We start from the raw sequence: 27,000 nt of genomic DNA, 5'->3' as shown, positions 1-27,000 counted from the left end.
TTATAGTAAATGGTAATGTAATTAATTGTCACTGTCTATAAAGCCCATCCATGCTTTGGTGTTTTTTGGCTGTAGGCCAGCTGTGTGTAGAATCACTGGATTTGTAGACTACTGATGCTTACATGTCGGTGTACAGATAGTTAAAGCCTTTCATAAAGAACCACATACATTAAAAGCAAAAGGCTTTAAAAAACCTGTTTATTAACCATGGATTTTCTGGTACTGAGTATCACCCAGCTAACATGGCAGTGTCTGTAATGAAGGAATGCTGGGGAAGGGAAAGTGTGATACATCATCTGCTGATGCCCTACTTCTGTTTCTGCCAGTGTGGGAAATGTAATGTGATCTAATGCTTGAAGATGGTGTAGAAAAATGACTTTCCTGTAGAAACAAGGCTCCACACACTGAAATCATGATATTGCGAACATAAAAAATCCATTTAACAATCACATACAGTATCAATAATCACTTGGCATAGTCACCTGTGAACTGATCCGTGGAACACAAAGATATTTAGAGAAATGTCTAAGTGGTTTTGTGTTCATACAATGGATGTTAATGGAGGCCAATGCTGTTTGGTTACCAACATTCTTCAAAATTTCAGAACAGAAGATGGAACCATTCCTTTAACGTGCGCACGCAGTCACACACGAACAGAATATGATTATTTTATCTATAAAGCAACATGATGTCTGTTTTGGCCCAGAATCTACTAGTTTTTCACCTACTGTTGCACTTGTGTATATGGTTGAGTGACAATAAAGGGATTTCAGATGCTTTTTTTACAAACAATTTAAGCACACCCTCAAGACAAAATATGATATGACCTCTTTAATTTAATTAAATAAGTTCAAATGTCTTTTCTCAGAACACAGATGAAAATAGGACAAATATACATATTTTTCTTCAATTTCTAAAAATGGGAAGATAACAGTAGATAAAAGGATAGCATTTAGTCTTTGATGTAATCGCAGAAAACCTTAGATAATACAAACTAAACAATTTTCGGTTGTTGATCTATCCTCAAGTGTGAGTTGACACATCAGTGCTAGCCTTTGTATTGAAATGTACATGTTGCATAGCACCACAGATTAAGGCTTTTTAAATTCGGTACAAGTTCCCTGCTTTGGGTAAACACTGGAAGTACCACAGAAATCACATTCTTTGTGTACAAAGCAAATATAACCGACTCTCCCGTTCTACTAAGTGACCACTTTAAGGCAAGTGTCAGAAGCAGTTGGAAAGTATTTTAAAGATATGTTCATAATTTCAAGCAGCCTGTTTTTCCTGTGAGGCCGGAGTCTCCTCCTGGTTTTCTACTCTCTCTTGGTTCCAGTCCTTTAAGCCTTCTGGAAGGCTTGTGTCTTCCTCAAAGCTGCCTGTGCCCTCTACAAACTCCTCATAGGTGGACTTCTCCTCGAATGGCCTGGGTCCCAGCAACTCCACCATGTCAGCTTTGTCTAGAACTTCTTTTTCCAGCAGACGCCTACCGACCTACACAGAAAAAGAAATGCATAATTACACTAATCACACATTTGACAAATGAGTTCAAAAGACACAATTTAAACTGAGTGACATAACTGCATATTTTTATACCCTGACTGTAAATCAGCCTGTACATAAGTAAAAGAAAGGGACCAAGGACTGAACCCTGAGGTACACCACATGTTACTCATGCAAATTACTGATATGACTTTCAATACTGTTGTGATGGCACCTCATGTTAATCTAATTTCAGAACATCTACAAAACACCAATAAATAAAATGTATTAATTAAACACACCTATTCGCTTGACAAAGTTCACAGCCTTTGATATACATCTTAACCTAGTGTGAACTAGACATCAGTATTTTCCAGCATTGGTGTTACAGAAACATAGATGGGGATTCTCACCATTTCCACCTGCTCTCGTTTCTCAGTGATGAGATCCAGAGTTCTTCTGTAGGCTTTGTCAACCAGCACTCTGACCTCCTCATCAATAAGCTCTGATGTAGCCTCACTGTAAGGCTTCTCCATAACCATTTCACCCTGCCTCGGCAGGTCAAATGACACCTGTCCTACTTTCTCACTCATGCCAAACTGAACGATCTATAGAGTGAAGGGGAGAGGGGGGGAAGATGTTAAAAAATGTTCCCCTAAAATTAAAGCATATACTGGCAAGACACTGCCAATGTGACCATATCACAATACACCAAATTTAAATATTTTGTGGGAAATAATTTCCTTAACTAAAGGTCATGGAGTGAAATCAGTTTGGATACTGGCTTGCGCCTAATGACTAGTAAAACAGCCTGAATCCGCCTTGCTAAACATGTTATAGCTTGTTCAATAGCACACTGTACCAGTAAACATTTATAAAAAGCAGACTTGACTCTTTGTACCTGAGCGTATGCGGACTGTGTGACCTTCTTTAGGTCATCATGCGCTCCAGTGGTGATTTTGCTGAAGAACACCCGCTCAGCCACACGTCCACCCAACATCATACACATCCTGTCAAACAGCTGCTCTCGAGTATATAAATACTGCTCCTTGGGAAGGTACTGTGCATAGCCCAGACCCTTCCCTCTGGGAATAATAGAAACCTGAAACACAAGATCAGGGAATAACAGTAAGTGCAAACAGTTCATTATTACCCCCTCCCATCACCTGCGTTCTGAAAATGGGCAACGCCTAATTGTTCCATCACATCGAGGCACCAAATCGCTTGCAAAAACCTTTACTCATCATTAATACATATAGCTTATATATAGTTATACATTAATATAGTTATACATTAATATTGGTCTACTTTAAACTTGAATGTATCTTGACAATATATTGCCCTCATATTGGCAACATTGCCTTTTCAATGTCGGTATTGGCTATTGGATATTACCTATTTATAGTCTGACCCTGACTTGCCTGAGATGCTAAATATATGTCTCCAGATATATTGAGTATGACTTAATCAAATGCATATTTTGATTCATGTATACATCAAAAGGGCGCACAACGCTTGTGTTGACACCCTGAAGCAGATAAACATCAGGGATCTACCTTGAGGAGAGGGTCAGCATGTTGAAGAAACCAGCCCACCACTGCGTGCCCCGCCTCATGATAGGCTACGGTCTTTTTCTCAGTGGGTTGTAAGACTTGTGTCTTCTTCTCCAGCCCTGAAAAATAATAATATAAATAAAATAATATCATTTCTAGAAAGATATTAAGGTGAAACGAGACTTTTTTGTAGATGATAAGCGAGGACTCCTTGTACCTCCAATGACTCTGTCGATGGCCTGCTCGAAGTGTTTAACGTTGATAAACTCATTCAGATGTCTGGCGGCAATAAGAGCAGCTTCATTACACACATTTGCAATATCAGCACCTGAGGGAGGGAATGTGTAGAAAGAATGCAGTCTGAGGTTTTACACAGCAAAATGATATTTGAAACATATCATTACCGTAATTACCGCACAATGAGTAATGATCCTGCGTTGATCCATACATTTATTTCAGTGTCGCTTACTCACCAGTAAAGCCCGGTGTGGCAGCTGCCATCTTCCTCGCAATGGCATTACGGTCCAGAATGGGGTCAATTTTGAGGGGTCGCAGGTGTACTTTAAAGATGGACGCTCTGCCTTTAATATCAGGTGGTCCTAAGGAATTCATACAACTTGTAAGAATCTGCATAAACTCAATGTAGTGTACAGAAATATATAGACAAAGACCAATTTCACTTCTTTACAGTTAGTATCGCTAATGTACATCTTAAGAAATTCGTTTTCAAATTTTCGATGACTTTTTTTGTCTCGACTGTTTGATTTACATTCCTACAGAAATAAATTGTAACTCAATATACTGTTGTAGGGGAAGTTCATACCTATGTATATCTGCCTGTCAAACCTTCCCGGTCGCATCAATGCAGGATCAAGGATGTCCGGTCTGTTTGTACCAGCCAGAACAACAACATTTGTGCTAGTATTAAAACCTAAAAGTCAAATAGGTAAAATAAGTACACAAGATAGACGAAAAGACTGAAAACTTAAACTTTTTTTATGATTTCCATATATATATATATATATATATATAAAGTCCGAGCTGGGTCAATCACATGTCACACTACATTAAAGGAATACTTCATCCCAAAATAACATTTCCGTCATTATTTCCTCTCCTTCCAGTTGTTCTGAATCTGTATAAATGTTTTTGTTCTAATGAACACAGAGAAAGAGATTTGGAAGAAGGTTTATAACCAGACAGATTTTGCCCCCCATTGATTTCCATAGTAGTGCCTCAGAACTGTTTGCTGTCCTACATTCTTCAGAATGTCATCTTTTGTGTTCAACAGAAAAAACTGAACGTTTTTTTTCTACTATGGCACTCAAAATATGTTTGGTTATAAGCATTCTTCCAAATATCTTTGATAAAAAAAGTATTAAAAAAAATGTATACAGATTTGGAACAACAGGAATGTGATTAAATGATGACAGAAATAAAATTTTCGATGATAAAAAGGGCCAAGATTGTACACAAGTTTTTTAAATTGTATATTTCATATCGATTTGTGCTGTCAATTTTGTTTTACACTTGACACAATGTAGCTGTATCCATCTCACTTATAGCTTCTTAGACGGGGTGATAGATCTGTTTCGATTTCACAGATTGTACTGATTGTTCATGTTTTTAAGTAGTGGGTGGGGGAGTTCAGAATTTCAGAAAGGAATGAAGGAATGTTACCAACGTGCAGCCTAAAAACAATGACTTAACAGCTATGTGGCCACATTGACATCATCAGGACCAAGTCAGAAATTGTTACATTAAGACCTAATTTCCAATTTAGTGTTTCCTCTTACCGTCCATCTCGACCAGCAGCTGATTCAGGGTGTTTTCCTGTTCACTCTGGCCACCGAAATTCCCTCCACCCCTCTTCCTCCCCACAGCGTCAATCTCATCGATGAAGAGGATGCAGGGAGCGTTCTTCCTCGCCATTGCAAACATGTCCCTCACCTAAAATAACAGAACAGAGTTGGATACTTTTTCAGTTGAGGGCACAGGGCCAAATTCTTATCAATCTGTTAAAATGACTTACCCGAGCTGGACCAACTCCAACAAACATCTCGAGAAACTCAGAGCCGTTGACTGTAATAAAAGGAACGTTTGCTTCTCCAGCAGTGGCTTTGGCGAGCAATGTTTTACCTGTGCCTGGAGGACCAGACAGCACAGCACCCTACAAAACACACACAATAATAAAGTTCTACCCAACAATAATCTTCATATAGACAACAAAAAACCTGGACTTTTGCTGGGTTTTCACTAAAAGAACATATCTCTGTCACGTCATACCTTAGGAATCTTAGCACCCAGGTCTTGGTACTGTTGAGGGTTCTTGAGGAAATTGACAAACTCCATAATCTCCACCTTGGCTTCTTCACATCCAGCAACGTCTTTAAACTTCACATCAATGTTGTCTCTCATCATTTTGGCGGTGGATTCGCTCATGCTAAAGGGCCCGCCCCTTCCGCCGCCCATTCCTCCTCCCATTGGCCCACGACGTAGAGTGAAAAGTAAGAAGCCAATCAGGAGAAGCGTGGGAATGAAACTCATCAGAAAAGACCTGGAGAAGATAACGATGATGAAAGCTCAGAACATTTATGCAAGGTTAGAAATGGACTATTCCAGTCCTCACTAAGACCATTGCTCAAATGCATTGCAAGTGTAAAAAACACTAAAATAAAGCCAAATTACAGGGGTAGAATATTATAAAAATTATTTGCTTTTAAAGAGATTGGTAGGTTTCTTATTTCTTCTTTCAAGTTTGCATGTTTGTAACCTAAAAAGCATATCCTAATAACAACTGATGCATTTGTTGCATCAAAGAGTGCAGAACAGTACTCTACTCTCAGCCAGTCTTGTCTCATTGTTCCAAGGTTACCAGAGCAGCAGGACGCAGTCCATACCCAGACCTGACAAATGCTGTGATGATAGAGCTAGACAAAGGACGTGGCGACTCTACAAAATTATTAATGATAATCTTAAATATAATAATTTTTTAGTTTGCCTTGTTGTGCGCGCAGTCGAGCTTGTGCAGAGGCTGCAGCTTTTGCCAGAGGGGAACTGGAATCCCCTGGTTTCCCTCTGAGGTTTTTTTCTCCTCCAATGGAGTTTTGGGTTCCTCGCCACAGTTTTTATACTGTTTTGCACTGTTGCTAGAATTTTATAGTCTGCCTGATATTTGACCTGTGTTTTGACTTGCCTAACCTTATATGTTTTGCTTATAGTCAATGTTTTCTTGAACAGCTGCTTTGTAAAAAGCGTTATATAAATAAAGCTGATTTAACTTGACTTAATAACTTTTCAGATTCAAGTTCATACTTAACTTTTCTCTTGGGATCTACATTTATAAGGCTCTGTATGATACATTCCCAGAATAGGCTTATCTTAAAGGGATTCTTCACCCAAAAAATGATATTTCTGTCATCATTTCGTCACCCTCGAGTTGTTCCAATTCCGTATAAATGTTTTTGTTCTGATGAACACAGAAAAGATATTTGGAAGAATGTTTAGAACCAGACAGATTTTTGCTTCCATAGTAAAATAATTACTTTATAATTTGTTTTGTTCTGTTGAACACAAAATACATTTTAAAGAATGTAGAAGAGAAAACTTCTTTTGACTACCGTTGTATTTTTCCTACTTTGGGAGTCAAAATCTGTCTGGTTATAAACATTCTTCCAAATATCAGAACAAAGACATTTATACAGATTTGGAACAACTCAAGGGTGACGAAATGATGACAGAAATATCTTTTTTGGGAGGAGTATCCCTATATTGTGAATCAAACCCAAATGTGGTTCACTTTACATGCACATTTTTTCCCACAGTGCAATGGAAAGACATTAGAACACCATCCCTCTGTCAAAATATTGGTGGCATGCACATTGTTTTGTTGATCGAATACATTTTAGTTTGATGCATATACTATATGTTCATCTCAGTCTGAACGGGCTTTAAATGTAAAGTGCATTCAGACTCACCCATCACTCTCAGAGGTGTACACCACTGCGGCTCTGTTGGACGGCTCCAGACCCAGCTCATAATGAGCAGCCTCCAGATTACGCTCGAACGCGTCCACACTGCCAATGTTAAACCACACATAGCTCTGGAAGAAGACAAAGTCATGTTTGTGCCAGACCACAAAAAGATATGCAATCCGATTTGTGATGCATCATCTTTAAAGCCATCACACACAATGAGTTAAATAAAGATTGAGCGATGGTGACTTACTTCTGTGGTATCAGCCTCAGGTATCAGGATTACCCTGACAAACTGTTTGTTCACAACCTCTAAGCGGTCAACCTGTGCAAAAGAAAAATAAGACAGTTTGGGATGTTTCAGTGACATTCTGCATAATAAAGTTTCTTAACATTAATCATGCCAGAATGCATGTTCATTTTTATTAATATCAACAGATGTCAGTCTGTTTTTCCGTAAAATACAATGAGGCTAAGAACAACATAAAGGTGAGCAAATTATCATCTTTTATATGAATAAGTGAACTTTATCTATAATATGTGAAGTAGTCACAGGTCCGTATCCAGCCAGTTGAAAGGGGAGGTTCTTTTTTCAAAAAGTGGACCTTTTTGCAGTTTTTTTCATTCTTTTGTATTTAATTATGAGGTTCAAATACTTATTTTGGTGACCTTTAATGCACTAATTTGTGCTGGATTAGCTTGTCTGCTGGTATCTTAACCAGCACGCTTTTGGATTCACCTAAAATATTTATTGCATTGTTGTCAACTTGCTTCCTCATGTAACACTTTTGTCAGTCCATACACAGTTCATAAGTTTAAAAACCACACTAACAACAGAATAGATTTAATGAACTTTACTGAAATATTAATAATAATTCTTCTCATCATAACTTCTTGACTCTCTGTCAATGCCTCTTTGCTATGTTTTATTATTATAATTATACTACGTCTATATGGCTATTATATTGTAGACCAGGGGTCCCCAAACTTTTTTCTTCAAGGGCCACATAATTCTCCCTGTCTTTAATGGGGGGCCGGGTCGGTTTGTAACATAAAATTACATAAATTACATTAATTATGATTTGAAATGTATTTATGATGCCTCCTTATGGTAGAATAGTTTAGTGCTACTCAAATTCAAAACATTTTCTTATGCATATTAATTAACCTTTCTCATTACCAAATTTTGGTTCGCGCGTCAGTTCTATCGCAATGGTAGTTTGGGGATCCCTGTTGTAGACTATTGAGTGGATAAATAATAAAAATATATGTATATAACCCCTTCCCCCCGCATCATTCAGAGGCGATGCTTTTTCACGTTGCTTTGAAAAGTGTACTGCGAGAACTCTATCTGTCTGCACGCGCGTCCTGCAACAATAATCATATTAATTTGAAACCGCAACCCAGAAATTTGTCACAAGCATTGATTAAAACAATGATGACAACAATCACAGGAATAAAAATGACTTAAATTCTGGACCTTTGGCAGTGAGGGTTTCGTTCGAACCACCCGAGCCCCCCGGCCTACGGGTTTGAGTCATATGACTGTCAATATATTTACAGTAAATCACAGATATATGTCTCTCACCAGCCCTCTGCCCAGGTAGCGGTGGACAAAATCCTTCCATGTGATCTCTCTCCCTGGATCTCTGAGGTACAGGTAGAGCAGGACAGATGCAACACCTCCTGCTGCGATCAAAATATACTTAAAATCCTTGTCGTCCCACGGCACATCTCCCTGAGTGACAGGACAAGAGAATTACATCACATCAAACACACACAAATAGTTCATTCATTTTGCATTGGAACAAACAAAATCATATTGTAAAAAAAAAAGATTAACATAATGGCAGACATTCTGTCTAGTGGTAATCATGAAATACAAGCTTCGTGGATTTCTATACAAACAAATAAAAAACAATCCTTATGCAAATTGTTACTTGAGGATGAGCTTACTGTAACTTTCATCAAAACATTGTCACAATGTGAAAAACCATGAAAGGATATTCAAAATACATGTCGTCACGCAATCGTTTCAGATTTCTAAAAAAAGATGCTGAGGGTTTACCTGCAGTAATCGGCTCTTCCAGTCGTTCCTGCCTCCTTTCCTCCCTTTCCCCCCTCCGGGCCGAAGGTCAGGCCCACTTGGTTTACCATCTGACACAAACACATCCAGACATTGAGTGACCGACTGCAGTGACACACGATGACCTGACTACACGTTTAGAGATGTCCTACCTTTAGGTGGGTCACTGGAATACCATAAGCGCGGGATTGAGTAGATATTTCCTATGGATGCTGATGGTTTAAGGTGACTCAGGGCTAAAAACTGAAAAGAAGGGAATTAAAAGCATTCCCAGTCATATATGAGGGAAGCACATTCATCATATGAGCCAGCTTAGTCATCATGACACGGACTACACTTACATTCAGACATCATTATATCATCATGTCATATAATCATCCATGACAGATCAGAATACATTAAGAAATCACATATGAATTAGTCAAATGAAACAGCTACACCAGACAACCTATATAAAACTGAACAATGGGTGATGTAATATAAACACACACACGCGTCCTCTCTCTCACCTGCTGGTGTGCAGAAGCTCGTGTGTTCATTCGCATTAAAGCTCTTGATCCGGATCGCAGAGAGACAACAGCCGCGGAGAGCAGCCCTGCCATGAGAGGCATCCTTCACTTTAAAATCACTCTGATCGACCACCGCTACACCTCATTCCGGTCTGATCTCCATGAGTTGAGTAACTACACCGAATGACATTTACACTAACAGGACCTCACGCGCTGCCCCTGGATGACGCCTGACGTAAATGTTCGATTTGTGTTGCTTGCGCTGCGAACGAAATTCGTGCGTGAGGATAAATAAATCACGTTTTATATTTGATGTCTTTTTAAAAATATATATAGCTAACTCGATAATACGTGTCTAGCAGAAGAACGCGATATCATTTTGAGCAGGCAGGATCGTGTCGTATTGGCATTCCTGGATGGGGGATGAACAGCTGTAGTACAGTGTAGTTTATTTTACATTTTAATTATATTTTTAACACATCATCTATTCATGCTCTATACATAATATTAATAATAATAGTAATATTAGGCTGTTTTGTTATATGCACATATCCCGTGAATTCTAAGACCAAGCATGAAATTGTGCGTTTCTGAGAACTCTACACATGTTTGTTATTTAATAATAAATAATATTGGTTTGTTTGGTCTGAATTCGCTCATTTGTTCCCTATCAGCGAATGCCAAATAGTCATTAATAGTAATAGTTTTTTATGGGCACGTTTATTTACTATTAGATTTATTACGTTTAATAAAACGACTTTATATATTTACACAAAACACTATATAACATTCATATTATCTGTTTATTCTAAAAAAAAACTAGAAAATAAACACGCGTACACTCGTGGCATTGACGGTCGCGCTGACTCGCGTTGTATCACGGGAAATATGAGCGAGGTCGTGTTCATCGGACGTTCACTCGAAATCACAATGCAATGTGGGTAAAGAGTAGTGAACAAATGTAGGGAGTTGTCTACTCAGACAACACTACAAAATGGTGGACACTATATAGGAGATAATTCCGACACGTATCACGCGTTAAACCACGACCCCACGCAGAAAATCCGCTTCGTTTATTCATCTACGCGTTGATAGTCACATGCATCACGTGTCATAGATACAGTTACCGCCCCTTTCATGATCTCTCGAGCGAAATTTTGGTAACGAAAATGATCATTTGCTTAAGGCCATTCAGTGACATCATGTGACGTATAAATGAATAGACGCCTATAGGACGAAGTGAAAACAGAATGAATTAAAATATAATTTTAACGAATAATAATAATAATGAACAGCAAGATATTAAGATAAATATTAAACTACAAACTAGGTTCAGTAACCGATACTATGACCCCGCGGAAATACCTTCAAAACAGTGAACATGCAAACTTCTCTTAAACTAATAAAAGAGAGTGAAGACCTGCCGACTGCATCTATTAGATTATTATTTACTAGAATAATTTAATTTGTTATATAAACACCATGTACTGTGTTTGGCATTTTTAGTGTTTTTCGGTTTCTCCCCTGTAAGCTGCTATGGAACAATGCACATTGTGAAAAGCGCTTTATAAATACAATAAATTTGAATAAACACAACCTTTCATAATTACAACAAACATCCCTACGCTTACAAAATGCTAAAAATGTGAATCTTTCTGTAGCCTATTAAACCTGAATGAAAGCAAACAAACATTATGCTTCGTGCCATTTTATTCCTTTTGCAAACTGCAATTTATTCGAGTAACAATTTTTTAAATAAGTGAAATGAATTAATTTAAGTCACTTCGATTCAATACAAACTTAAACGTGAATTTTCACACCGTGACCACCTCAAGTGTGAAGTGACAAAACAAGATCTTATAATGAAGCTGTCCGACAACATTTTAAAACAGACAACAGTCAAGAACAACTAAACCTGTAGCATGCCCAAGACTAGTAACCATCAACAAAAAAGAAACTTATAAATACAAAATATGAATGATTATAAAAAATAAAGATGCATTATTACCGGTCACTTGTCAGTCAAGTGGCCAAATATAGGCAATGCACAATTTACAAGACACTATAAACCAAGATTAAACGGACAGTTCACCCAAAAATGAAAATTCTGTCATAAATTACTGGCATGTAGTCGTTTCAAACCTGTATACATTTCTTTGTTCGGCTGTACACAATAAAATATACTTGGAAGAATGTTAGCAACTGACAATTCTGTGGCATCATTGACTCGAGGGTGAGTAATTCAAGCCAGAAATTTCATTTTTGGGTGGAGTATCCCTTCAAAGCTGTTCATTCAAGCGTCGTTCATTGTTAGTTCACGATACCTAATGCATTAACCAATTTAAACCAGAACCAGGTAACACTTTACAATAAAGTTACATGCAATATCAGAAGTTAAGGCATTAGTCAACATGAACAATGAGCAACATATCTCCACAGCATGGATTCATTTTAGTTAATCATATGAAATGAATATGAACTAGGATTAAGAAATGCAGTTTATTATTTTATAATGAATAGCTATCTAGTGATAACGAATCAAATCTTATTGTAAAGTGTTTCTCAGAACGCCTTTTCCAGAACTGATACAAATGCCACAATCTGTAGAGCAGTTTTGTATTTGGCATCTGTTCTTATCAATCACTGTCACTGGAGCACTCACTGGAGCTGACGTAATCTCCTTCCTCACCCGCCTCTGCCAAGAACAAATGCCCTATTGGGAAAGACACACAACCATGTGATCACCAATAACACTTTAATGAATGTCAACGTATAGTTTAAAACTGTTAAAGTCGTACAGGAAAAACACAAGAGTGAATTTTCATATTCTAGCGAACTATTCCTCTAAATAAAGCGTTTACACATTCTCACACTCTCACCATTTACTGTAGGAACTACAGCGTCATCGATGTGGTCAAACTCGTAGCTGACAAATGCACTCTGCAGTGGGAAAACATTGAACAAATATCATCACAACTATGTCATTAATATATACACACACACACACACATATATATATATATATAGTGGTTTTGTCTCAAACAGAGAGAAACGATGCCTTGTGTTTAAGTAGAGTTCTCCAGTCTTTGTTCTCCTTCTTCCTTAGCTTCATCACAGGCTCATTACACCTCATTTCCCATGTGCACTCCTCCGCGATGATGTCACTGAACAGCTCAAGCTTCGCAAAGTAATGACGCTCATTCACGTATCCACTGAAACATCCAAATTGTTCCATATATTAAATACAATTATAAATTCTTACGATTCTGAAAAAGTGCACGGATTAAAAATCAATGCTTACAGAAACTACAGTATGTTAATATTGTAAATATAGTCACAGCTAAACAACTATGTGCGCAATATACCACAGTCTCAAGTCACCTTTGCAACCTGTTGTGTAAATGCAACAGCATTTGAACATTTACAGTATATGTTTTATAAGTGAAGCCGACCTGTAAATGACCATGTCGGAGGAAAATTCACACTTCTGCATGACAGGACTGATGAGTTTAACAATGACAGTGATGAACTGGACTCTCTGAAACCATTTGATCTGTGGGTGAAAACTAAACAGATGCAGATTATAAACATATGAAAATAAGTACACTGCATTTACTTGCAGTACATTTTATGACCAAACAATAATGTCCATATACTGTATAACTCACCTGCTTGGCTGGAATGGGACAATGACAGGTTTATTCAAGGTTTTTGGTATGTCAACAGTCTGTAATTTCTTGACATTCAGAACTTCAGCGTTATTTAGATGATCATCTACGTGACCAAAAACAAGCATTAGTTTTAAGGTTCAAAACAATTAACTATTTTGCATCAAACTTTGAGAACTGAATTGGAGTGAACATGCCTGTTTCAGGACTGCTTATTCCGGATTGGTTTGAAGATGAGTATCCGTTCAGGTCAAGAGGGCTAAAAAACAAAAACAGAACCCATAAGCCAGAGTAAAAGTCTCCTATGCAAAATGACAAAAATCACTAAACCTACATACTACAACAACTACCTTACAGAGTATTCATTAGTAGTAAATAAAGGTTTAGCAGAGTAAAATGCATAGTTAATATTGAATGTGTTTGACATACTAAAGTGTTGCAACAAGCTAAAAACAATATGAAACACAATGAGCACAGCTTTTGTGGGCGGAAGCCTGCTCTATAGGAACTCAGTTGACTAAGTTATGGGATGTAATGTTGAACCACTTTTAAAACAGATTTTGGCTTAAGTAAACTTTAAAACATTTCAGTTGTGTACGTGATCGGAACACTGGTTAGTCCAGTAATGCTGTCCATTATAGCAGTCACAACTTTTTGACACGCATCAAGGAATTTATTCGGTAAATGTGTTTTCATCAAACTTTTCGTGTATTTCTTTGGTAACACTTTACAATGGTGCTATTTGCTTACAATAAGTTAATGCATTGGCTAACATGAATTAACAATGAACAATACTTACACAGCTTATTATTAAAATCAAACCTTGTCACCTTTAACATTGGTTAATGCACCAGGAACTAACATAGCCATATTGACATCAACTAACATTAGCCAGGTTTCCATTACTCTTCAAAATGCACAAATTGAAATTTGCGAAACACCTCATCGTTTTGCAAAAACTACCATGTATCGCACTCGCATTAGGTGTTTTTTCAGGCAATATGATAAAGGCTTATTTCGCAAAACTGTAAAGGAAATTCTGTCGTTTTTACAAGCCACGTGGCGTATATGGCAAAATTCACATCAAGTAATATCTTATATGATGGCCCAAATGCAGGAAAATGAGTGAGTGCAGTACGGAGATTTATTAGGAACAGGGAGGTAATATGAAAATATATAAGGAAACAGACATTTCTCTTCACTCTTTCATCACAGTAGGTGGCACTATGCACTAAAGTTGCCATTAAACGTACTAGGACGTTCAGCCAGAATGACTTATTGCGAGAAGAATCAAAATACACTTTAATCACATTACATCATTTAATGAAAACGCAGTCATTCCGCGTGGTCATTTCTAAACCACAAGGATCCGGCAATTTGTGAGCCTGAAACCGCTCTTTTTTGAAACCGGGTCCCAAAGTGGATAAATCTGATAAAGCCACCTTTGCATTTTCGTGTGTACAGCCAATCCGTATATATTTTGAAATGATGATGTCGGCAGCCCAGCATAAAGTGGTTGCTCATGCTCCAAATCTTTTTCTCTGTTTTTAGTGCATCTTATGCGTGTTTGAATATGATCTATAGAAGTGACGACTTGCAGGGGGAGGAAAATAATAGGCACGACAGATTAGTCGATAAAACAATTCCACAAAGGAAACCCCTGTGTATCCTCGCTGAAAGACTCCTCCCTCCCTGATCCTCGCCTCCTCCCGGTGCAATTCGAGAATTGAGATGTCCTTAAAGATGACCGAGCTCGATCAGTTTCCGGGTCATAGGATAGAGGACAGAGGAGCAAGGAAATGAGGCGGCATATTTAGAAAACCCCTGGTCGCATGCGTATGCATGCTTTATTAGTTAGTTTTTCTTTCACCATACAGAAAACTAAAAAAACTGTTGTTATTGAATTATTATAAAAAAATATATTTATATTATTTAACTTAAAGAGGCTCATGCTTTTATGTACAAGATTATTTAACCTGTCATCCCGGTGTTGATCCAGTGTGACAGGGTTCTCTTCTCCGTGGAAAACCCTCTTCAGCAGCTCTATGTGTTGTGGGTTATTGGCACCGAATCCAGATGCCAAGATCTCAGCATGGACATTATACTCATTAATGTAGATCTTCAGGCCCGGCACACGCGTCATGCGAACCTCAGGGATGAAAAGAGAGACTTTCACTACAAACAATGCATGTCCTTCTATGTGGCAACCAATATTTTGGTCATAGTGTTTTGTTAGTTTTAGCTTTTTCAAGAGGAACTGCTGTGTGGTTCAAAGTTGATGTCTATGTAATAGCAATATGCTTTCAAAACACAAGTACGGAAGATGTGAAATATTTCTAAGTGCAAAACTTAGTAAAATGACTAAATGTCAAAAGCTCACCATTGGATCAACCCACACAGTATTGCCAACACACATCACCACTTTGGCCTGATGCATCTTTCCTTTGATTTTCTGACTAATTGCTCTGCTCACCTAAAAAAACAGACATTTTATTAAACCTCTGTTAATGTAAATACAGCAGTAAACTTTTGTTTCAGCAGGATTGAACATGAAAAAGTGGATTCTCGAGACCTTTGGGTTCCAGTCAACCTCTCCGTCAATGGGCTGAGCCCTGCAGAGAATGATCTCCACCGCCTGCTCTGGCAAATCTTGAAACTGAGGAGGAAGCTGAAGAAGCTGGTGTGACTTCAATTCCTGTGTGCGCCCCTCGTCGATGTAGTAGGCGGTGACGCTGCCGAACAACCGTTCTCCTTTTTCTAGGATCTCAGTCACACGCACCCTGAGGTGATCATACAAGCACACATTATATATATATATACCCGTTGTACACTAGATGGCATCAGTGCCACAGGAAGTCAACCTGTTAAACTGATAGTTCACCCAAAAATGAAAATATAATCTTTATATTTCGAAACTCTGTGACTTTCTTTTGTGCACAGAACTTAAAAGAAGATATTTTAAAGAAAGTTGGTAACCGAACAGAACTGGCCCCATACACTTTTATTGTACGGACACAAAACCAATGCAAGTCAATGGGGTCTGGTTAACATCATTCTTCAAAGTACCCTTTTTTGTGCTCTGCGGAAGAAAGAAAGTCATACAGGTTTGACATTACAAGAGGATGAGTAAATGATGACAGAATTGATTTTGGGTGGGGTAAACTATCCAGACACCAGGGGCCACATAAGGGAGGGTACCATTACCTGTGATAAAGATCCTCTTCTTGAACAGCGTAAAGTTCCTCCACCACGACATCCACAGCGCAGAGTCTCTCGTTGCTGTAGTGTGTCTTCATCTGATTCGCAAGAGTCTCGTAAACATTCTCCTTTTGACTCACGATACGGCCAAAATAAACGCTCGCCGTCTTGATGAACAGCGGTAAAACCTTTAGAAAGAATAATGAAACTGAAAGCCATAAACACATTTTGAAGTAAAAAAGCAAAGAAACTTTTTTTCACTTACCATGACAGATCCAGAATCAGGGTGCAGCGGGCGGTCCGGGGTTGTGCCGATCGAGTGTCTATCTGGACAAACTGTGTCGTCTCTGCAAAAAGAAAGTAATTTTCTTGTTTAATGGAAACAAGTTAGTCAGGTTACTTAGAGTGACATTTCTCCACTAACAAAACTGCCAATGCATTATATTCTAACCACACTGTAATGTCTCAGAGACCTGCAGAAGCCAAAGCTCTTGAGAGAGCAACACAGGGGTCTCTGAGCTTTTTGTTCCTCCTTGGCATGCTGGACACCCAAAGCAAACTGCAGGAGTTCAGGGGGCAGAAGAGCTCCGGCTCGCCTCAGGTACCTCAACACGCCGCACACGTGACGTGCGTTCTGCTCTGACAGAAGCAGTACAGACTTCACCGCTGGAGAAGAGCCCTCGCCTCGATCCTGTACGGGACATTACGAAGCAAAGTCAAGCCGGGCAACCTCAAAATACTTATAGTGCATAAACGAACTAGCCATTACTGCATCGGAGAGGTATCTGAAGTTCTTCGACATGCAGAAGAGGCGGCTGCCGAAGAGCTTGGGGGAGCTGGGAAACCCATAATGCACCACGCATGTGGCGTCCCTTATACCAATAGCTTTGAGACAGTCGTTGGTGGTAACTGGAAGCAGAAGATTTGAACATACAGCAATAGTCAAACGGCACTAACAAACTCGAGTCGGATAAAAATGTATATTTACCCAGAACCACTTGTGTTCCAGGGCCGATATCTTTCCTCCACTGATCAATCACAAAGGCAAACTTGTCCGTCACATCTTCGTGAGCTTTCAGTGTGAACACGGCAGTGTTGACCACAGCCTGGACGACAAATGATACAGTATAAAAATAATCGAATGAAACACTATTGTGGCCTCTTCAATCTGATTGGCTAATACCTTGTACACATGCTCCGTGTCCTCTATCGAGTTGGTGATGATGAGGGTCTTCTGAGGTTTGGGTGGGTGCAAGTCCAGAGAGCCGAGCAGCACTGAGATCTTATCACAGTCCAGACACAAGTGAACCGTCTGTACAACACATGCACACCAGAGTTCATTTAGATTAGATTTTTATTCATATTTAATTCATCATTCCGGTGTCATCTTCATTCAATGACGCTAAAATATCCTCACCTGATGTACTTTGGCGTAGAGCGCAGCCTCCTCCATCACGCTTATGACAACAGAGGGGTAAATCATGTAGTCCCTGACCAGACCCTCCATCCCGGCACACCAGCGGCTGCCCGTGGCGATGACCTGTCTAGGGCAGGAGGCCCGTTCCTCTGCAGACACCACCTTCTGGAAGTGCTTCAAGATCACTGCCAACTTCACACAAACACAGAGACATTCACAACATGCTCACACAACATTTAACCTTCCTGACTGCTTCCTCTGACCTGTTCAGGAGCCTGTGAATAAAGAACATCAGCCTCGTCCAGCACGAGGTGACACAGTCTCAGGAACAGGAAGCGCTGGACGTCCAGCAGCCTCATCATGGTGAACGGTGTCGTCACTAGCAACTGACCTTCATAACACCACAAATGCAAAGATGCGGCCTCACAACCTTAAACGCCCATTCGCTATTTTTCTCTCATTAAGGAAATCTCAAAACCGAGTCTCACAGTTCCTCTGGATCTTGACCTTTTTCGTCTCGTCCTGGTCCACGCCCAGAAGCACGCTGGTGGGATGAAGGTTGCGAGTTGCTTTGCTTTCCTCTAGAAGATCAAGCACTGTCTGAACCTTCTCCCAGCCTGGACACAGGATCACAGCTACCGGCTGCAGGCGGATGTCACAGAAACTAGCGTTACAGCATGTCCTCATGTAAACCTCAAGCGAATGGGGTTCAGTGTGTTTTTGGGTTAGCTGCGAATCGTGATAGTGCACGTGTTCTGATATCTCACCCCGGTGCGAGCAGCGATGTTGGACACGGCGGATACCGTTTGTAGGTGCATGAGCAGAGGAGGGATGTATGAAAGCGGACTGTCACCGCTGTGGGACACCAGAACCGTGTCATAACCCTGCGCCACAGAGGGCCAACAGTGACTCTCGCCTACATTCGGCCCGCTGTACTTCTTCCACAGCAAGAACTATAACATCAAGAAACAGTTCAATAACTTGTTAATAAACTGCCTCTAATCTTCCGAACACGTTGATGTCTCACTAGGTTGATCAATAACATTTTAACCTACTAATATAACACACTACAGTAGATGTCTGCCATTATAAATAGGGCCGTGGTCTGACCTTTCTGAAAGGTTCACTGATGGGGGCTCGTGACAGACTGCTGCAGGGATTCACAGGAAGACCAGAGTGCACTAAAACCCCAGCGTGACCCGGATCAGGCCGCACAACCTGTCAAACCGTTCACAAACAACATACTAACTAGGAAAACATCTAATGCTACATGACAAATGTAAACAGTGAAAATTTATGTTAGTAACTTACTCTGTTATCAATATGTTCGTCTAGATTTAATGGTTCAGGGTTGAGGAACTGAAGAAGTCTGTTCATGGTTTAAAAAAAACGTGTAAAGAACAAATAAGCCGGCTGTGGTTCACGACATGTAATACTGTATGAAAATGGCAGAAAATAACTAAAATCCTTTTACTTCCTTTAATCACTCACCCTTAGGTTGAGCCAAATCTGTAAACATTTCTTTGTTTGGTTGAATACAGAGAAACAGATTTGGAAGAATGCTTGTAACCAAACACTTATTGGCCACCATTGACTACCATACTTTGTTCTGTTGAACACAAAACTGAGATATTTTGAACAATTTAGGGTAAAAAGCAGTTCCGGGGCACCCTGACTTAAATACTATGGTAGTCCACGATGCCCCAGAAATGTCAGGTGCAACCTTTCCTAACAAATATCTTTGTGTTCAAAAGAACAAAGAAATTTATAGATTTTTGGGCGGACTATGCCGTTAATCCAAACTAGCCATTTTATATGTGTATCAGACGGCCCCCTGTATTGTGAAGCAGACTTTGTGATGATGTCATAGGTCACACCCACCTCGAGCAAGCGAGCTGATCATCGAGACTGGGCTCTTGGGCGAGAACTGCTTCATTCTGCTGCTTCTCGGAGGCACTCCCACTACAACAAACAGGCACATGTATTGTCCTTTTTAAAGATTTGGGACATAAATGCCAATCATGTGGAGTGATTCAACTGACGTCATACATCTTGGATTGCATGAAGTTGGGTTAATTCTGAAAGATTTTCCTATTCTTTTGGTTTCTTCAGAATCAGTAATATTCTTTGTTTACTTACATTATCCCTAAATTTTCCAACAATGATTAAATTAATATATATATATACATACCCGCAAACTCTGAAGAGGTGAAAACGGTGACAGCCATATGCTGTCATTGGTTGTGTCCATGTCATAATTAAACATCTAAACTGATCTTCATTTGTTTAAGTTTTCTGAGTGGTGCACCTTTCGTAATACAAACTGGATGCGTGTCCATCAGAACCAAAGCGTTTGCACGTCTGGGGTTTTGGTTTCCGTCAGTTAGAAGAGCTTTCATAAATACAAAAGTAATCCCCGCAGCTCCTGACGACATATTAACCTACGATGAAGCGAACTCTAGAATAATGATTAAATATCATCTGTAAACTACAGTTTTTGCAACTTTAACTTTGGACTAATATCAATTGCACCTAGAAGGGCGGAGCTCTAGAAGTGGAAATTTGAAAGGGAGACAAGCAACTGTCTCTCATAACTTAGCCGTTTCCATCACACGGGTGACCTGAATAATAAATATCAACAGCAATTTCTCTTTGACAGACACTTTGCAGTCGTCCCTTTCAGCGCGGGCACAAAAATGATGTTTAGAATGTGTGATTGTGGTTGGCCAAACGAATCCAGGTGCTGGACCAAATACATTTCAGAGTAGATGCCTAAGACACCCCCCCCCCACTGAAAAAAAAACTCTTCAGATTTTCACGATTCACATAAATGACCGAATGGCCAATTTCACCGAAAAGCAAGTAGTTTGCAGGTATGTATATAGATAAATAATATGCTTAACAATATGCTTTTCCTGCTGTGAAATCAAAGGTGTGTGCAGACAAACCAGCGTATGGCATCAAAGTTAGATTTTTTTATTTAAGTGCGTGTCCTCACCCATCATCTGGATCCGGTGCTGACAAAGAGCTGTTCTCACTGTCTGTTACATCGGTACTTCCCTGCTTCTCCGCATCACACTGCAAACACAAGCAGAACACAAAACACACAGTTATTTACTCGTTTCACACATATACTGACCACCTACAATAGTGATGATACAAGGGAAATATGAATCCTAATGGAAATCACATCTGACCATTAGATTCATGTCATGGCTGATGCACACGCTTACTTTAGGAACCTGTTTTGAAGGTAAAATGCTCTCTAGAAACGTCTTGAATCTGAAAAAAAAAAACGAACAACATACGTTTGCATTTCAACAATATCACAATTACAAGATAAACGTTCAGTATCCCAAAGCAGCAGAATCGCAATAACCAGACTGGGATGAGAAACATGGAAGTCTTACTGTAATCTTGCTGTAGGCTCATCTATGTCGATGTCTGTGGCCTCGGCTCTGATTCGCCAGCCTCTACCGATCTGAATCAAAGCATTGAGATAAACGCACATGAACCAGTATATGAACACATGCACGCTTGCATTCTGCAGCTTTAGTAAGTACTCACAGTATATGATCCGACATTGTGGGTGAGCTCAGGGTATTCATCAGGGTTTATGGGAGATGGCTGGTGTATTTGCTCCAACACTGGTGGCTCAAGTTGACCCCTTTCTGATAAATGAAGCTGAAGATTAATGTTCAGGCTGAGATCATAACTATTGTTTTCTGAAGGACCTGCGTGTCAGGAATTCTACCACAGATCTTCATTTGTAGCAAATAGAGATGCAGCCAAATGATGTCTGTTGAATTTTTGTTGAAATGAAAATATTGAAAATAGGAACAGAATGAAACAGAATCGTTTATTGTCATTATACAAAAGTACAATCAAATGATGTGCAACCCTGTCAGTGCCAAGACAAAAACAAATCCATCCCCCGAGACATTTAAATCCTATGTGCACAAGCAAGAAAAGAACATTGCCCTGTTTCCGGGTAACCCTTGATAAATACATAATCAAACAGCCCTGTGTGTATGTGTGTGTGTGTATATATATCTGTCTGTGTGTGTGTTTGTAGGAATATTAAACATTCTATAGCGGTACTCTTCACATATCCTATACATCACAGTTGAAGTAGTTCTACAATGATGGACATGGGCTGAGGGACAGACCTGTTTTCCTAGTGTTTTCATTTTTGGGTGAACTTTCACTTTAAGGAGTGCTGAGGAAAGGTGGGGTCCCACATTGACTCTGTAAGCGGTTACTGACCAGTCTGTGAGCTAAAATCTATTTAAAGGAACCTGGCATAACTATCCTGCTGTTCCAAGTGGGTTAGTGTTGTGTGGAGGGCTGTGGACCAGTTGACCCTATATGCAAACTGAAGTAGATCGAGTGTAGGTGAGAGTCCTACTAATGCTACTTAAAGGTGGGGTGTCCGATTTCAGAATTATGCTTGTTTAGTGCACAGGACGGACATTAGTCGAGCCGAGCGCTGACGAAAGCAACAGATGGGGGTAGGGGTGTGTTTGTTTTGGTGATTTGAACATCAACAACGGCTAAGAGAAATCGGACACCCCACCGTTTAATCAAAAATGACATTGACATGAAGAATAGAGTGCAAAAGAATCTTGCTGGGGAAATGCTCATATGTGTCTCACAGATGATGAGATGCATGGAGAATAGCGTGTCTTTTTCAGTAGGCTATAGACGGTTTCAACTCAACAACAAATAAACATTACTGCGCATGCACACTTTTGTGACCATGATTGAACGGTACATATTCACAAACAAAAGAGTTCCTTAGGGCTAGGGATGCATCGATACCACTTTTTAAGGATCGAGTACGAGTACCGATACTTTTTCCCTGGTACTCGCCGATACCGACGCCGGATGCTAGTTTTTTTTGTTTGTGGTAAATTTTCTAAGAATAACACAATGAGACTAATTAACATATCAGCATCTTTATTTTTAACAACTTCAACTCATATTATGAAAAAATAAATCAATCTTATCTGCTTATCAAAAATTTCAAAGCCCACAATTCACAGTGTCCAATATCCTCCAATGGACAAAACCAAGGACATAAGCATGCAGATTGTCATGCATGGGTCGTCATCATTTGAAATATTTCCACACTGCCAAGCGCGAATGAAGCGTTAAGAGAGAGTGATTTACATGTTAAGTCAATGCAAAGATGCGATCGACCTACTTGCGGTGCGATTCACGCAAATGAGGCGGCGCGAATTGAGCATTCACGTTATTTGCGAGAGTTTTGGAATTTTGGACGCGTTAACCAATCAGGAGCCTGCTCTAGTAGTGACGTGATTATGACATAGCAGGCGGAGGCAGAAATCTGAAACAACAATGAAGGACTGCGCCTCTGAAGGATCTGATGGACCCAGACACGGCGCCGAACGAGTCTACGTCTATCTTCAGCCTTCCATAGCACATAATGCGCAGCTATCTGCTCAACAAAATCCATGTCCGCCATTTCGCAACAAGACTGGAGCCGCCTGCCAGAAGCCCCTCCCATGACGCGAATTTCACTCGCGAATGAAGCGAGTAAACTCAAAATGTTCAAGCGTCCAATTTAGGTGTGAACACTCTATGACATTGTGTCCGCTACGGCAGGTGTCTCTGTGTGCACTGGAACGTTCTGTCAATTACGTCACGTGAGGTATCGGTCTTTGGTATCTGGGAATTTTTACGAGTACGAGTACATGAGCTTGGTATCAGGCCCGATACCGATACTGGTATCTGTGCATCCCTACTTAGGGCTGAACGGTTAATTGAAATTGAATTGCTATATGAGATGTTGCGATTTGCTAATCGCAAGAGGCTGCGAATTGTGGATGCGATGTGAAAAATATGAAACTCGTCTGTTCCGCTTTGAGTAGCATTCAGAAGACCGCACACAGAGCCTGTATTAAACTTGCACGTCTCTGCCCTGCGTTGAGCGTTTAAACTTGACGCACATACACAGCCTGTGTCACACTCTCACGCTTCTCTGCCCCGTGTGGCGCGTCTCCTGGACAAGCCGTTTGGATTTGACAGCCTGTTTCCTAATGCTTGTTTATACTTTAGTCCAACTTCACACCGCAAGTCTCCACAAGCGCATCTGGCAATATGGATGAGGCTTGACGTACGCGTGCACCCTGTGTCATCTCACGCCTGGTGTAAATTTAAAATTTAAAACGGTTTTCCCAAATACTTAAAAAGGAATAGATCAGCCTATGTAACCTATGTACTATTTTAATAATTCACTAACACAATGGAAAACTTTATAGGTTTAAGAGTTATAATGGGAGTTGTATTTGTTTTAATGGAAACTATAATAGTGTACACTGGTATCTGGATTCTATTGGTGTTGTGTAATCTGGCTGTTGGCAACCAATAGAACAACAGCAATTCCTGTTTGAATAATGCCCAAAACACACTTAAATGGAAACAATTAGAATTTCTATCAAGTGTTTTATTTCAGAAGGGTAACTATACCCATACTGTGCTTCACACTATTGACAATATTGAGCTGAAGCTTGACTTAGAAATATTAAAGCGCAAATCAAATCACGTCTGTCAAAAAAGAGTGCCTGTAGATTATTTTTTACAACAAGAAAAAGACACTGAGAAGTTATTTAGCTAAACTTGTTTTTTCAATATTTTGAATTTAGCATGCGATACCAAGCTCAACCGCTAGATGTCAATGTACCAGACGGTTTCTTTAAATGCGACCAAACCACATGACCCTTTCAACAAATAGTTTATTTAATAAAATTATTATACAGTGAAGTAATAATACAAATTTATATTAACATAAATTCAATTAAATATAAATAGTTATATTATTAGACACTAGCCAAACACAAACCAAGATCGATTAATTTGGCGTTTATTCATTTCATCCTGTCAATAGCATGCGTTTGTTTTTGTGAAACAATCAGGACTTCCAACTTCAACATTCATCTCCATCAACTGTGTTAGACTAGATTGTTTTCACATCGAAAGCAACACAAACTGGAGTCGACATGGAGAGTTCAAATTCAGAACACACATTTTACATCATCCAAACCGAACTGAATTACAATGAAGTGAATTACTGACCTGTCTGTGGGCCTTCTTTCATCTCTTTCCTGGCAAAGATATCTGCTGGCGGAGCTTTGACCGGGCAGCAGCCGTTCATCTCTAAGAGCTGATGTGGACTGGAGTAGAGGTCCCATGCCAGACTGATAGGGGCACGGTCTCCGTCCCCTTCCACGCTGCTGGAAGTTTTACTCCAGAAACATGCAAACTTCTTAACCACCAGCTCATGGTTCACACAGATCTGCAGAACAGAAGATGACTGCAGTTCAACACTATTACACCAAATACATTTCTATGCTGGGGAGCAACCATATGAACGAAATGACAGAAAAAAGCTAAATAAGAGAAACCACATAATGTCATGTAGACAGTGTGTACCTTTGTGTTGTTAATAGTCAGATAGAGTTCAATAGAAGAGCAGTTGGCATCCGTATCGCACAGAACGGCTTCCACCAGTGTAGACACTGAAACAAACAGAACATCACATGATATACCGAATGCAGATGGGTCACAAACGCTGCTGAAGAGGATCATCGCACGCACTTACCTTGTAGAAGGTTGTGCAGGTATTTTGTAGCAGAGCTATCCCACAATGAAGACGGACTAAGACAGAAAAAAAAAAAAATGTCTGGCTATATATGATTAATATTCCCAACGAAACATTTTATTAAAGTATTCATTGTTTTTGTCCCCACCACTTTTCAAACAAAGCTACGCCACTGATTCAATGTGTTTTTTAGCATGAATTCTGTCTGAAATTTAGAATTAAGTCTTCTACTAATATCAGAATGTTGGCTTTCATTCATAAAATGATGTTCTTAAACAAATCTGTTGTTTCTACACAAATTTGTAGATTAAATGTGAAATTTATTTTTTATTAAATATGAATAATTAAATATTTATTCATGTTATGTGCGATTAATCGTGATTTATCACAGAACAAATGAGCGATTAATCAGATAACCTTTTTAATCGGATGACAGCTCTAATAGACTTTTTTTTCAAGCAGCCCACTAGGAGAGCAGCAGTTTATTTAAATATAAGTGTCTTGAAGCAGGCTCAGTGGTGACTTACACGAGCTTAGCCGTCTCATTGGAGATGGACACTTGTAGCGTCATAGGACTGATTCCAGCCAATTGAAAGCGTCTCACCCTGAAGGGAAGCTGCAGGAATTTCTCAAGAGGAGTTCTCACTCTGCGACATACAACATATGTAGTTTGCATTGTGACAAAACATTTACATTTTCAACAATGACACTGCAGATGAACCATCTGTTTACTTACATTTAGATTTAAAATGAAATAAAATTATGAAAATAAAACTGAAATTGAATATAACCTCTCATCATTTCATTTGCAGATGTATAGCATACTGAAAAGTTTCATACTCGTCTGTTTGGATGTTGATGTGATCCCCATAGTCTACTAAGAAGCACAAGGCTTGGCTGCCCGCTGTCCCCTTAAAGAGCGACTCCACCACGGCCCGACACCAACTCTTCAGAACCGGACTGAACACCACACACAACTGCCACAAAAAACATACATGTAAAGCTATGTTCTTTGAACCCTAAACTGAGATCAAACAGGAACAAAATGAACAGCTTATTCATATCAGAAATGTACCAGCCCCTGCTTGAGTTCAGCAGGCTTTAATTTCTGTACATCCAGTTCAAACTCATGGTAGAAGAGGTTCATTTTAACCCTCAGGCTGTCGTATTCTTCTGGACTGTCCGGATGGATGCCAGGCCCTTTCAGAACCCGACCCCAAAGACATCCAGGATCTTCAATCTGATGCACAAACAACAGCGAATAATCTCAGTTTTGGCTCCTAATCAGAAACATCATTGTATTGAAAAAATATTTGAGCACTGACAACAATCTCTAAAACTTGACTCTTATTTAAAACATTAAACATTTGAACTCATTTAAACAAAAGAGAGCTGTGCACTTTTTAATACTTTTCAATGAATGTTTTGCAGTAAGCAAGCATTATAGAAAAAAGTAGTGCTCTACCTTGATTATCTGAATTTCTAACAT

At 39.5% G+C, this 27,000-nt stretch overlaps 2 protein-coding genes across 2 annotated transcripts; both read right to left on the bottom strand.

Moving 5' to 3' along the window:
• Nucleotides 1-171: 171 nt before the first annotated feature.
• afg3l1 (AFG3-like AAA ATPase 1) lies at nucleotides 172-11,542 on the bottom strand. The gene is made up of 16 exons (XM_079450831.1): nucleotides 9,605-11,542; nucleotides 9,248-9,338; nucleotides 9,078-9,166; nucleotides 8,598-8,747; nucleotides 7,263-7,334; nucleotides 7,013-7,137; nucleotides 5,322-5,592; nucleotides 5,068-5,205; nucleotides 4,832-4,985; nucleotides 3,859-3,966; nucleotides 3,509-3,634; nucleotides 3,253-3,363; nucleotides 3,039-3,154; nucleotides 2,384-2,584; nucleotides 1,896-2,090; nucleotides 172-1,494 (listed from the first exon to the last, which is right to left on the bottom strand). The coding sequence occupies exons 1-16, from the start codon at nucleotides 9,704-9,706 to the stop codon at nucleotides 1,270-1,272; spliced, it is 2,274 nt and encodes a 757-aa protein (XP_079306957.1). The 5' UTR covers nucleotides 9,707-11,542; the 3' UTR covers nucleotides 172-1,269.
• On the bottom strand, nucleotides 11,299-27,000 carry tdrd12 (tudor domain containing 12; the record flags this gene model as incomplete). The annotated part of the gene is made up of 33 exons (XM_079450884.1): nucleotides 11,299-12,317; nucleotides 12,484-12,544; nucleotides 12,663-12,816; nucleotides 13,057-13,170; nucleotides 13,273-13,378; nucleotides 13,470-13,531; nucleotides 15,249-15,421; nucleotides 15,653-15,745; nucleotides 15,845-16,052; nucleotides 16,477-16,658; nucleotides 16,736-16,817; nucleotides 16,944-17,149; nucleotides 17,240-17,379; nucleotides 17,459-17,576; nucleotides 17,654-17,782; nucleotides 17,888-18,079; nucleotides 18,151-18,278; nucleotides 18,376-18,529; nucleotides 18,655-18,840; nucleotides 18,998-19,105; nucleotides 19,199-19,256; nucleotides 19,769-19,849; nucleotides 20,886-20,965; nucleotides 21,085-21,169; nucleotides 21,298-21,368; nucleotides 21,455-21,558; nucleotides 24,986-25,205; nucleotides 25,343-25,428; nucleotides 25,512-25,567; nucleotides 26,039-26,158; nucleotides 26,352-26,488; nucleotides 26,587-26,751; nucleotides 26,977-27,000. 33 exons carry the CDS (start codon nucleotides 26,998-27,000, stop codon nucleotides 12,241-12,243), a joined length of 3,960 nt encoding a protein of 1,319 aa, XP_079307010.1. The 3' UTR covers nucleotides 11,299-12,240.

This window comes from Barbatula barbatula, assembly GCF_947034865.1.
Source record: "Barbatula barbatula genome assembly, chromosome: 25".
Lineage (NCBI taxonomy): Eukaryota > Metazoa > Chordata > Actinopteri > Cypriniformes > Nemacheilidae > Barbatula > Barbatula barbatula.
This window is presented reverse-complemented; position numbering and strand designations above follow the sequence as displayed.